This window comes from Stegostoma tigrinum, chromosome 15 (genome assembly GCF_030684315.1).
Source record: "Stegostoma tigrinum isolate sSteTig4 chromosome 15, sSteTig4.hap1, whole genome shotgun sequence".
Classification (NCBI taxonomy): Eukaryota; Metazoa; Chordata; class Chondrichthyes; order Orectolobiformes; family Stegostomatidae; genus Stegostoma; species Stegostoma tigrinum.
Window position 1 is genome coordinate 51,838,813 of NC_081368.1, and position 14,637 is coordinate 51,853,449.

The 14,637-nt window shown below is 39.2% G+C and overlaps 1 protein-coding gene across 1 annotated transcript in view; it reads left to right on the forward strand.

Annotated features, from left to right (window-relative positions):
• dacha (dachshund a) overlaps positions 1-7,842 on the forward strand; it is a 382,639-nt gene extending 374,797 nt beyond the window's left edge. The window contains exon 11 of the mRNA XM_048544827.2: positions 1,060-7,842. Within this exon, the coding sequence (XP_048400784.1) occupies positions 1,060-1,094 (35 nt within the window). The 3' untranslated portion in view covers positions 1,095-7,842. The remainder of the gene's footprint in view (positions 1-1,059) is intronic.
• Positions 7,843-14,637: the final 6,795 nt, after the last annotated feature.

Sequence of the window (14,637 nt, forward strand, 5' to 3'; positions counted from 1 at the left end):
AAGGATGGCATTAGCTCCACCGATTACCAGTTCCAGTATGACAAGGGATCCTCAAACCACGTGGAATGCAGAAAGCATAGTTTCCTTAAAAACTGAGTGATTATATTGAAGGTGCAAGTTTTAGTTATGGACATAGTAGGGCAAAACATTGAATAAAACTAAAACAAGGAAATAGATAATTAAAAATGAAATGAACAAATTGTGCGCAGCTGTCCAGGCTAGTCAAAAGAAAGATTTTCAGTAAAATCAGAAACATCTAGAAAACGTTCAATGGGGACCATGTGTGAAGACAAAAATAGAGTCAGTGTTTCAGGTTGATCACCTCTTATCAGAACCTGTGTGGATTCAGATTTAGAGGCACAACTACACAAAACAAAAAAGTGCTGAAATTGTCATCCAATAGGAGCCCTCCGGTAGATCACAATCCAGAGGTGAGATAAAGTACAGTTCTCACCCATCACTGTACCCAAATGGCTCCATTATGCTGAAAGAACTCAGTCAGTCAGCTGTTGATTAGATCACCACTAAGCAATTAAATACAAATATTCAAAAGCAAAGTGGATTCAGTTGACAGATGATTCAATCATGTGGTAATAGATTAGATTCCCTACAGTGTGGAAACAGGCCCTTCGGCCCAAGAAGTCCACACTACCCTTTGGAGCATCCCACGCAGACCTATCCCTGTATAACCCACACACCTCTGAACATGACAGGCAATTTAGCATGGCCGATCCACCGAGCCTGCACATCTTTGGACTGTGGGAGGAAACCCACACAGACACAGAGAGAATGTGCACACTCTGCACAGACAGTTGCCCGAGGCTGGAATCGAACCTGGGTCCCTGGTGCTGTGAGGCTGCAGTGCTAGCCACTGAGCCACCGTAATAGACATGGTCAGTTTTCACACTTAAAACCTCACGTGACGGATTGAATAGTTGAATTCTCATTGCACCATGTTTCCTTTTCTTTTTGTTAGCAGACTTCACCACCACCCAATTTTAAATCTGAATGTTTTCATTGCCTGATAAACTCTGATGGTTTTTCTTTGTTCTCTTGCAGATAGATCATACATGAAAACATCCATCCTGTACTGAAGGACAATTTTTAAGTTGAACTAAACCATGTATTGACAATGTTACCACACTCAAGAGAAACCGTGGCTAGGTACAGCATGTACTTAAGCCTCTTTCCTTCAATGCAGCCTCAGTTGACACATTTGCCTACAGGATTCATAATTTTAAAAAAATTTTAAAAAAACACATCCAGTGCGATGGATTAGTGCTGCAGGTAATAATCGCCAAAATGCAGCAATGTTTTTGTAACAGGTTAGCTGCACCAGTTGATGTACATAGCAAGAGAGATGCTGGTTGTTTGGAAAGTAGTGTGTTATGCTATTTTGAAGAACACATTGGAGAGCCAACTTAGATTGAAGTGACTTCATGGACTGATGAATTCACAGCACAATAAGCTTGATTCGAGGCTGTTAAATGCCTTAGTCCAGAGACAACCGAAGGACTTTGTAATGGCTGAAGGAATCCTGCAACAAAACTGTCTATTGTAATTATGAATAAAGCTTTCTCTGTTAAAACTGGTCTATTTTAAAAAACGACCTTTTAAAAAAAGGAGAAAGCAACAAATGTTTTGCTGAATGATGACGTCCTTTGGTTTTGTGATCCATCTTAAAAGAGATGCATTGATTTATCATTAACATCTTTTACACTCTGCTCAAATATTGGGGAAGGAAGTGAAATTTATGAATTAGAAAATGTTAGGAAATGAAACCTTTTTTAAAATGGTTAGTTGCTCGTGTACGCTACCATACTTTCGTTCAGAATATTTAGTTGAAACTTCAACCTCTGATCAGAGAAAGGAATGTTAACTAGTAAAGATACAATGTTAATAGAACTTTTCAGTTTCTCTTTTGTCTTTGCAAAGCTGTTCACAGAAAAAGACATTATTCCCTGCTGTTCGGTTCAGATTGTCAGTGAAAAAAAACAGTGCTGATGTTAGTTGAGTTTATAGCTGTGTAGTGAAGCTGAAAAAACAACACAGGTCCCCTGCACGTCATGTGCAGATATCATTAAAGAAAGCTGACACAAACAACTTAAATACTTAATACAACACTGTAAACAACCTCAGTAGCAAATAGCTTGTCTACACTCCGTTCCAAAGAGGAACATTTCCCCCACATAATCATCACCAAGTGAAGAAATGAAAAGTAAATAACTTGAAGTAAATTAAGAGACTGTTCGGTAATTCAGATCATTCATATTTTTGCTTTATTAATGTGTACACTGATGGATTGGGAGCTACACTCCATATCTCACTGTTAAGGAAAGCTACACGACGAAAATACCATTCCTTACTTCAAGAATGTAGCTTGAATTTTGTCATAGAAATTTTAAGATTTCACACAAGCAGCACAAGATTAAGTAGTAATATGCAGAGCATTGTCACAGTCACATTTTGTGCATAGAATTTGGTATTATAAGCAACCTGCTGGAAGGATAGGCAATATCATTTAAAGGAGACGATTCACCTTACTCAATTGAACACAAGACATTCATGTAGCTATGAAACAGAGTAAGTGCATCATATGGAACACACAGACATTAATATCTACAGGATTAAAAAAAATAGATCATGAGTTATGCACTTCTTCAGACATTGGTGAAGTTTGTCCTTTTCAAAAATAATCATGCAGTCATTTGTCCCTGAATTTTGTAGTTCAATGAAAAGACTGGACTTGATCATGTTGATTGCTATTAAACCCATCTTGATTATTCACCTTTTACTCAGGGCATAGGAACACAAAATCTGCAGCAGTGGAAATATTACCTGCCTAGCATGAGGCACTATGAACTATAAGTTTTGCTATGTGCTTTTTGGGAAGAGTTCATATTTCAGATGTGGTGGCAGATAATAGAAGATTTGTTTTCTTAAAAAAAAGGAATGCAATTAGTTTTCAGGTAATAATATGACAAACTATTAAAAAGTTAGCTTTGATCTATCAAAAAAGTTGGAATCCAATTCAATTTCACTAAAAGTCTGAGTTTAAGTTAGTTGTTATCTGCAGCCCTTGAAAAATAGTTGATGATGTCCATCTAGCCAGAAGTGTCAACGTTGTGGCATGGGAAAGAGCGTTCGCGTTTTAGAATCTGAAGTTACATTGATCTCTTAATCACATCATACAATTCATATCATATCATATCACCTCACATGCCAAAACACAGTGCACTTTTTTTCATACCTTATATCTGCTGTTACTTCAACCAGAACACTATTTCCCTTCCTAGCATTCATGACATTGTTTTGAATCTGAATCATTTCCTGTCATATGATGTTGCTGTTAAATAAATCACTGATCTTCAAATTGTTTATGCTCCGTTCAGATTGGTGAAAAACTTAGTCACCACGTGTTTTCATAACCAAGTATTTGAACTTCCAAACTGGATTCTTATTTGGGTGTTAAAAAAAACCACACTAAAATAGAAATTGCTGGAGAAACTCAGCAGATCTGGCAGCATCTGTGAAGCAAAAACAGTTCTGAAGCAGGGTCTCTTACCTCAACATCTAACTCTGTCTTCTCTCCACAGATGCTGCTAGACATGCTGGAGTTTTTCAGGCAATTTCTGTTTTTGTGTGTCAGATTTAAAGCATCTATGGTTCTTTGTTTAAGCAACTAAAGTCTCATTTTTGTGACTAGGCCAAGTCACAATCTCAAACCATTGCTAGTTTGTAATTTAAAGAACTTATTTTTCCTCATTGGTCTGAGTTCACTGTAGTAGTTTTGGCTATGATTTTGTACTTTAAGCTCACAATGGTTAGCCACTATATTTAAAATCTCCAAAATACCAGTTAGCAAAGACCACCACTCACCAGCGTTACAATGAAAGACAACCGGATGATGTGTTTCAGCAACTGGTTCTGGTCTCCACAATGAAACCATGAACAAGTACACCTTGAACACTCAACCAGTTAAATATCACACACAAACGGAGATTCAAATATAACTTAGTTATGAACATACAAAAATATAATACAGTAAAACTAGATTATAAAATGTGAACATTGTTCATTTTTCCTACTGGTGTTAAAAATAAACAAGCAAATAGAAATGTTGAAAACAGAAAGACAACTAATGCAAGTTTAGTTTTCATAACAAATATTTAAAGTCCAGAGAAAAATACAGCATTTTACAATGACACTGACAAAGCTTGACTTTTTTTTTCTTCCCCCAGGGTGGCCAGCCTTACTAGCAATAATCACACACCAGGATTACAAATCCATTTAATCCCATAGCTTCATAGGTTTGAGGCAACTACAAGTGATGTCTACTTGTTAAATATAAGGCAGTAATTGTTTTCTCCCACTACACACACATTGCATCCACAACTCCAGCACAACTCTTGAGTTTTTAAATAGAGGCCTACCTAAACTAGAGGCTGAATCTTGCAGAATATTGAATTGCAGGAATTAAAATCAATTTCCATTGCAAAAAACTATATTTTCTTCACATGATTAAACTAAACTTGGATTTCATTCAGTTTTTGACACTGTTCATCCTGTCAGAAGATCTCAAATGAAATAAGAACAATTTCATTGAATTCTAGTTGCTGGACATTTTACACATTTTGGTGAACTGAAGCTCAGAACAGTAAACAAACAACATCTGAATCTACTTCAGCCTGAGACAAATTAGAATCTCTTCATTGCTTGGGATTTTGTTCCACACATTAAGGAAAAGATGTAATTCACATTGAAATATGTTTAATTATCAGCATGTGATAAGTATCACATTACTGAACTCTGACTAGTCATTGTTGGGTCAGCTGAAAACAATTTGAGGTGTGCCAGGTTATGGGTGCTCAGAATGCTGCTGGTCAATAAATTGCTGAGAAGCCTCCCCCCCAACACCTTTAAAGATGTTTGTTGAACTGTATTAATTTAATTCATAAAACATTACTGTTTTGTTTTAAATGGAGATAATAGCAAAGACAAGCATCAAGGTTATTGGCATCTGGATCACATAGTCTTTTTCAAAGCTAGAAAAACATATTTCTGCTGTTCAATTTATTGTGGAAACCAGATCTTGCCGACTGACTGTTGTTCAATGGATTCTGTCAAAAGATTATTTTGAAATAATCCATTTAAGAAGGAGAAAAGTGCTTTTTGTGTATGACAAATGGTCTCTTATTAATCTTGTAATATGAACACAAGCATTATAAGTGTTGCTGTGCAGAACACATCACCCCTGTTACACTGTGGCAGTAATGTCACATTTGATTATTTTTATCTGCCTTTTCACCTTAGGGGGCTGTGTAACTATATATCCTAAAACTGGTGGAAGGTGTCACAAGGTAAACATTTAAATTTTAACTCTTGGTGAAGTTTGAGAGTCTTTAATCATCACAAGATAATCATCATGATTAAGCTGTTTAGAAATATAAAGTGGTTTGTTAGTTTCTGTTTAATAAAGTTGATCAATAATTGAGACATTGGATGTTAATCTGAACATTGCCTTTCCTTTAGCCCAAGCTTTGAATTATTGCTGCCAAGTTTTAGATTATGTTGCACTGGGAGCCCCAATACAAATAACTTGACTTGGATACAAGTTTAGTGCTACTTACAGAAATAAAAGTTCAAAAAAAAGTACAGAATGCTTTGCAACCTTTTAAGAAGGTTTTTTTAAAAAAATGAATATTTACAATGTGTATCCTGAACCTTGTTTATTTTTGAAAAATGAACATTTGCAACACCTGGTGGTTTGCTAGTTTCCTTAAGGGATACATGCATTTTACTGAGGAACACTCAAACGTTATTGTGGGAGCTGGTAAGTACAATTTAAAAAAATTTTTTTGTTGTTCTTTGTTTATTTGAAGTGTTGCTTCAAAAAAACCTGGGAATAGACACATCAGGATAATATTAACATTCCCAAATTGGATGGATTGCTTTAATTTGGATGAGATACTAATATGTTAAAAGTCTAATACAGGATCCCACTTCCTTGAAAGCTGTCCACCTTTAGTGTTAATAGAAGTGGGATGAGGGGTGAATGACCAATCTGCAGTTAGCAGTGGAACAAAACTGGTCAATGAAAGCTTTGGAAGGATGCTGTGTGTTATCATTTTAATAGGATTTCCATTATTAAACCAAATTGACTTGGTTTCAAGAGACATGATGGGTACTGGATCCATCAACTAAGTGCTTTATGGCACTATTTGTGAATCAGGAGTAACAAGTACAGCAACTTGTTAACTTGTCCTTCGTCTCCATGCTCTCCCCACACCCCAGCCCAAATAATTGATACCTTCAAATCACTCAGCTCCCAAAACTGTTGAATCCCATCTGAAACTAACTCTCAGAATCTCCCCCATACCTAGTCCGCCCCCATCTTCAATGCCCCTCTAATCGCACGTCAGTTCCAAGTGATTTTTGATTCACCTGCTCCCCCTAGCCATACTGCCCACTTACCCCTGGTACTTTCTCCACCCCCAACTACCGCTGAATTCTACATGGGTGATTCTCGGTGGTCCCTCTAGTGGTAAACTGCAGCTGTACAATTTCCTGCTGCCATATGCTGGCATCATATCAAGTTAAAACTGGCCAGGCATCGTGTCGAGTGCCAGGAGTTGAATCACATCATTCAGGCAGGTGACCTGGTCACTTATCCTGCCAGCTTTGCACTTGCATCTTAATCCTCATTCACACTGGGGTTACACTTCCTGCCCCAGCTATGTTATGAGCTGTGGACATGAATTCTGCAGCTTGCAGAAGTGTGGATGCTGCAAATCTGAAACAAAAATATAAATTGCTGGAGAAACTCAACAGGTCTGGCAGAGGGACAGAAAGTGGAGAAAAAGCAGAGTTCATATTTTGAATCTCTGTTCTGATAAAGGGTCACCAAGCCTGAAGCATTGACTATGTTTTCTCTCCACAGATGCTGCCAGACTTGCTGAGTTTCTCCAGCAGTTTCTGTTTATAGTTCGTTCTTCTTAACCTGACAACAGATTAGTTATGTCAGCACCCTTGAAAATCAGGACATGTTTCTGTTAATATTGAGATAATCCGGATGAATAATGAACAACTCCATATAATCTACCTCACCTTTTTGTCACTCATATCTCTGGTGATCAGAATGATGGGAAACAATGCATATCCAAGTGACAATGGAATATGATCATATTGGATTTACTGATTCATTCAAAGCCATCCATGACCAATGGGGAATGTGTGATATGCCTTGCCTCGTTGGTGACAGTAATCAGATTATCATTTAAAATTAATCATGCCTTAGCCTGAGTTTGAACAGGTCGTTTCCCGTGCATTTCTTCTACTTATCTCAAGGGTTGTGTGCAAAGGAGCAGTGATGTTTGTTCATGCCTGTTGCTATCTTATTACCCAAGGTAGGATGATTCCATTGCAATGTAGATAAACTAATAAACGCATTGTTCACATTGCACAAAGAGCAGATAATCACAGTTTTAATCACTGTATATTTTGTTCTGATTTAGCTTTGGCTTTTTACTGTAATTTTAGTACCTGAAACTGTTTAAAAATAAATGAAATTTGTGCAATGTATCTTTCCTTGATGAGAGAGCAATAAGGAGACATGTTTATGGCCTGAAGGCTGAATTGCAGTGTGAGTTAACATTGAAAAACTCAAAATAAAACTAAGTAATCAGTGTAACAGTGTAGAAATGTGTAACAAGAATGTAGTAACAAAAACAGACAGCCTGTGACCCTACTTGGGTCCTGACCGCACTTTGGGAAATTCAAATGTAAGGAATTCATGTTGAATTAAACCAAACTTCTAGCTTGTCTTGATTGATTTGCATGTGTTTGGGATAACCTGTCCTGAAACTGAAGAGATTGCATAAAGAATTTTCCAAAATTAGTACAAATTCTAAGTCTTTTTGTTGATCTTAAGCTATGGAACCTAAAGGATATAGCTGCATATATTATGATTCCAGCTGATATTGTTGCCAGCCAAAGTCAGATTCTGGGCAGGAACCTGGCTTGAAAGATCAAGAGATCATCTGATTTTTATTTAATGAAGTGATCTCTCACTGAAACATTGACAGAATGCTGCAGATTTGCTTTAGCAGCAATGCAAAAGTTTATTAGCAAAACAAATTAGAATAAGATAGAATTTAAATTCTATCTATTTAAAATACAAATACTTTTAAACAGGCAATAGAAGTGCAATCCCATTAAGTCCCAAAATTCCTTTACAAATTGGGAAAAAAAAGCAAAACAGCTTGGTTTGGAATCCAAAACACCACACAGGCAATACTCACACACTTGTGGTAATGCCCTCTAGTCCTCATTTCACCGGCTAGCGGAAACAACCTCCCCGCCTCCGCATTATCTATTCCCTTCATAATCTTATATGTTTCTTGTTTGATTGACTCTGGGCAGCCATAATGAATTCCATAGGTTATGGTGAAGATCAGCATCCTTGGTGTGATCATCCTGGAGATAGTAAGTCTTAGGTTGATTTCCTGGTCATCACCAGTTAGACCTTATCCCTCCAAAGTTGTATCCAATGTTTCCACTTTCCTTTATCTTACACATCCACTCAAGCACAGGTATTACTGGCAAGGATGACCCCATATGGTACACAGCGTCTGAGGCATGGAACCAGGTTTGACCAGCAATTTAGTACCCATGATTTTATCACTTCCTGCCAGTACCTTGACCTGCTCTGTTCTGTTAACCTGCTCGAAGTCCTTGATTACCTGTCTGTCTCTGATTTCCAGTTTGAGTCCAGGTAACTGGCGCCCCCAGTTCTTTCACAAACCTCTTGCCATGGTCGTTAGCTGGGCCAGTGTCCCAAATGCAACTTTTTTCATTGCACATCCTGTCATCAGGCTTTTTATACCTGGTGGACCCTGGGATTCCAGGTCTTTTTATCACCTTATCAACTACGTTTGTTTTCTTGTCCACCAGAAATTCAGTTACTGACTCCTTAGCTACCCAACTAAGGTTACTGTTTTTAGATATGCCACTGTCTTCACTGACCACCGTTTCATATGGCTTTGCCTTCCATCGATGGTCATCATTTCCCTCGGCCCTCTGATGATTCTTGCTCCTCTGACACAGTGGCTTTGGATATACCCTCCCACCACAATGCCCATAGTGATTGCGGCTTACTGGTCATGTGATGGTTTTATCCAATTAGTGGTCCTCAGCTCTTTGCTTCAGCACTTTGTCTTGTTCCACCTTTCCCCGTCCCAGTTCCCCATCCCAGCAGCCTGTTCATCCAGTTGCTGGACTAATAACCTGTTTCTAGGTGGGCAAATAAAGGTAGTCACCCACTTGGCTCATCTTGTCATCTGACTCCTAGCCACTGGTAGATTATTCTGCCAATTATGCCAATTTTTGTAGTGTTTATGTAACACCAGCAATGACAATGACTACTTTGTACACAACATTTACGCAGGGGACACATCCCATAAATTGGCTGCCTCCCCCAATCATAGTTTATTCTACACATTTTACAGTCACGTTGGTTACGTGAGTGCTGTGATTATCACGTAAACATACGCACCTCAAGCTATTATGAAGCATGCATTTCATTGCGAGACTAGACAAATCTCCATTGATGATTTTACAACAGTCGCATTCTTTATAAGGCTTATCAATTCTCTACTCTGCACATTCCACAATGATCACATCTCTTTGTGCTTTAATACATGTTTGCACTGCATCTGTTCAAAGTAATTATTTATTTATAAAATTAAACAAGTTTTCTCTTTACAGATGTTACGGCGGTCACGTGTTAGTGATTTTAAACTGTTTTCACTCTGTTAATGGCAAACATTTATTTACAAAGTTAAATGATTTTCTGACTCAGATATATTTCAATGTTCATATCTCCTTTGGGATATTAAACAGGTTTCCCCTCTTACCTGTCAGGATAGAAAACATACAGTTAGAGCACAATAAATTCTTAAATATAGGTAATGGGATGAAGAGACACATAATCACCCCAAATTTACTCATACTCTGGGCCACACTGCAGCATAAATCAGTCAGAAATACCATTGAGAAGCTGGAAAAATGGGCAGGATGCAGAAACAGGTGCAGTTTTTCTCGGAGATGATAACCTGAGATGTTCATCTATCACCTATTCAATATTTACTTCTTGGCTTTCCAGCAGAAATCCCTCCTTCTCCTCCTTTTTGTGTTCTCTCTCTGGGCACTAACCCTATCTGTCCATCACGTTCCTTTCGCCAAACCCACACAACCTCACTATCATCAGCATAAATACCACTGTTACCCGACTGCTTTCAGTTCTGACTGAGGATCGCTAGACTTCGATACCTTAGCTCTGCTTTTCTCTCCACAGATGTTGTCAGATCTGCTGCAAAGTCTCCTGAATTTCTGGTTTTATTTCAGATCTCCAGCATCCACAGTTCTTTGTTTTATTTTAGCCTGGGGATCAAGATTACTGGTCTGCTGACATCATTATGCCACTACTTAGCTATCTTTCATCAATACATAAAAATACACAAAAGACAAGAGTTAGTTTTAAGGCATGACATCAACAGCAACACTTATAACAGTGAAGCCATTCTGTTTAGACTGTGAAGTGTATCAGCTGTGGTAATTTCCACTTATTATTGGTTTTGGAAATGCTTTGATAGACAAAATGAGACAATTTTCACAACAAAGACCATATGTCGAGAAGAATACCGTATGACTGCACCATGCAGTTACAAAAACTAATGACAGCATCATATTGGCACATTTGGAATATTAGGACATGTTTTGCTGGATGAAATAACTAATAAGGAGTATCATGATCTGGAATAAAGTGTGCAACATGAAGCTATTTTAATAGATATTCCTCAAAAGCCTGTTTTCTTCTAAAGAAAAGAACTCCTTTAAATATTTCAATTCTATACAAAAAGTAACATAAAGAAAAGGTAATAAAATGTGAGGCTGGATGAACGCAGCAGGCCAAGCAGCATCTCAGGAGCACAAAAGATGACGTTTTGGGCCTAGACCCTGCTCTGATGAAGGGTCTAGGCCCGAAACATCAGCTTTTGTGCTCCTGAGATGCTGCTTGGCCTGCTGTGTTCATCCAGCCTCACATTTTATTATCTTGGAATTCTCCAGCATCTGCAGTTCCCGTTATCTCTGATAAAGAAAAGGTACCACTTTGTTTAATTCAGTGCAGAAACCAAAAAAACTACATACAAGCATGTGGACTTCACCAGCTTCAAAATCTCCCCTTCCCCCACCGCATCCCAAAACCAGCCAAGTTCGTTCCTCCCCCCCACCACTGCACCACACAACCAGCCCAGCTCTTCCCCTCCCCCCCCCACTGCATCCCAAAACCAGCGCAGCCTGTCTCTGCCTCCCTAACCTGTTCTTCCTCTCACCCATCCCTTCCTCCCACCCCAAGCCGCACCTCCATTTCCCACCTACCACCTCATCCCACCTCCTTGACCCGTCTGTCTTCCCTGGACTGACCTATCCCCTCCCTACCTCCCCACCTATATTCTCTTCTCCACCTATCTTCTCTCCATCTTCGGTCCGCCTCGCCCCCCCCCCCTCCCTATTTATTCCAGAACCCTCACCCCATCCCCCTCTCTGATGAAGGGTCTAGGCCCGAAACATCAGCTTTTGTGCTCCTGAGATGCTGCTGGGCCTGCTGTGTTCATCCAGCTCCACGCTTTGTTATCTTGGATTCTCCAGCGGCTGCAGTTCCCATTATCACTCATACATACACGCACTGATGATTTCATTGTGATTATATTCTAGTTATATCAAGATCAAAATTAAAGGTTAGAGGAGAACCAACACACATGTATGAAGGAAATATTGAGCTTTAGTTGGTGAGTTGTCATGTTGTCTAACCTGTGCATTGGCCACAAGGTTTGAAGAGGCAAAATGAAATCATGAAAGCTTGAAATATCTTAACTGAACTCATTTATAATATCAGTCCTCAAAGTTTTCCTCTTGTTGAAACTTTGAGAACCTTTGCAACACTGTTTCTTTGGGTAAGATGTGAAAGCAAAGAGTCTGCTAAACTCACAACCATCATCCAAAACAACCATAAATTGATTATCTTGCTTTTTGCTGTTATTTGTTCTTAGGAATTGAAGAAGAGCTGGTGGTTGCACCAAAAAGAGTGAATTTAGCACCAGTATGGATATTGGAACACACCGATCATTGCTGCTCACATGGGAAAAAAATAATGAATAATATAAAATGTAATGTTTTTTGAATTGCAACTTAAAATTACACGAACAAGCTCAAATCAGATGTTGTCCATGTGGGTAAGAACTCAAATGCTAGAATAACACTTAATTATGCTTCTCCTGAGATTTATCAGCTCTAGTTTTGAAGTGAGATTTTCAACCATCACCCCAGGACAAAAATTTAAGACACAAAATTCATGTCCCTTAATCCCACTAGAAATGGCACTTTTGAAAGTGACTGTTTTCCTGGGTGTACGTTGTTACACTGTCAGCAGCTCCCAGTGTGGCCTGCTTGTCATTTCATGTGGTGGAGATACCCTGTTACTAAAATGGTACTATCGTGACATTGCACAGCTGTTCTAGTTGATATGATGCCCACTTTCAGGGTTTCTGCAGCCACTGCCCTCCATTCCTGGTAGCCTGAACACAGAAGGTTTGGACCACACAAGGTTTGCATAGGATCACCAAAGACAAAGCTGCAAGAGGGGTGCAGCACTAACATTATTTAAAGGACCAGACATTTGACATGTTCTTATTGAACAGTACTCTGGAATGTTTCCGAAGGAATTGTGGAAGTCCATGGATCTGGCAGGGAGAGGAACAAGGGATCCTCAACAAGAACCTCAACCTGAGCTACAAATCTTCTCAAAACTCACTAACAAGGGATTTGGTGACCTGTCACACACAAACACTGGAACAGTAATTGGTGCAGCAACTACATCTTCTCTGGCTCTGCAGCACAACAGGAAGATGGACAAATACTGTACAGAAATGGCTGCGTGATTCCCTCTATCAAAATCCAAACAGACTCTGGTGTGCTTCCTGGCTGCTTGCTAGACCAGCCAGTACACCCAACACTTTAGTTTGCATCAAAGTGCCACTGTGCACTTACCCATCATTGCTTCTTGGAATGTCACTCCATCTCCAAGCAGAACTTATCTGTAATCACAACCACCCAATGTGCTGGGAAATCAACTATCTTTCTCCAAGATTGGTGTTGTCAGTTCAAGCCTGGCGAGTCAACACACACCGATCCCGGTACTATTTGTGACTGAAGTTAATTGCAGTGCCTGTGATTGGTGGTTAAGAGTAGAACAGTAAACGATACTGGTTCTCCATTGAATGGTGGTGCTGCTGTTTCTTCTCTCTCTAGAGCTGACCAGTTGGCCTAATCTGGCTTGAGCACAGAAAATTAGGATGAGCAGGTTGGATATCAGGAAAGGGGTTAATAGGTGCAAAAGCAAGAGATCCTTGGTCAAACCACAAGCAACTTCTTCATCATTGCCAGGTAGCAAGATGAGCGTGAGCTGGGAAATAAGAGGGGACATAGGGCAAGTACCTACCATCATCTTCGACCAATTTTCTCATCAATGTCAAATGACACTGGCTATGCTGCTATCTACCTCATGGAGTGAAGAACCATCTCCTCCCCAGACCTCAGGACATGAAGCATCCTGTCCCTCACTGGCTTAGCATTGGTCCTTTCTGTTATGTGCCACTTCAAACTGCAACAGCAGGGCCAATTTTAAGTGAATGTGTTGCACTGCTTTATGTGATGTCTGCCACAGCTGACAGCTGGAGATTTCTGGAGGTGGAAGGAGGTTGGCAACAGTGGTATGAGGGTGAGTTTTGCTGAGTGAGTGATAGACTGCGGTATATCCAATGGCATGAGGTTTGGTGGGTATGAAATTTTGTAGAAGATACCTTAACTGTTAGACATGAGTTCACTCAACTTCTTGAACCTAATTTTAACGCTGCACAAGTAAATGTGCTTTGGATCTTCTCTCTTGCGGCATTGTTATGAGTTCTTCCAAGACGGATACTGTGAAATGACTTCTCTGGCCGCTTACGTCCAATTGTTTCTGATCGTGGTTCTCATGGGACTTCTAGCACCCACACTGGAACCATCGTGCATCTCTTCCTGTCCACTTCCATCCCTGAGATGTCCAGTATCACAACCATGATCTGGTTCCACTTTAAGCCTCACTGCTGCATCATGGTTAAATGTGTTTCCCTTCATTCAAATGGACTTGTTCTCAGACACCCCAGTAGCTGACCCCATTGATAAAGAGAAACTGCTCTGTTTAGTATTAGTGCAGAAACACATTGACTTCCTCACCAGTTTGCCAGATAAATAAAACATTGTAGAACAGTATACAAAGTAGAGCGAAAAAAATTTAAATTGTACGAACAGATATTTGCATTATCTTAATTCAATATCACTCAGTGTATGTATTTTAATTTTTATATTATTGAAAATCTTGCACATGGCCCATAAACTTTATTTCTCTTATCACAAATTTTGACTCAAGCTTTTCTCTGTCAACATTTAATATTAAAACTGCCAATGTCAACATTTATAATGGAAGACTGTGCGTTAACATTTGTAAAGAAAAAAAACCTTATCTCAATGTGTCAGCTT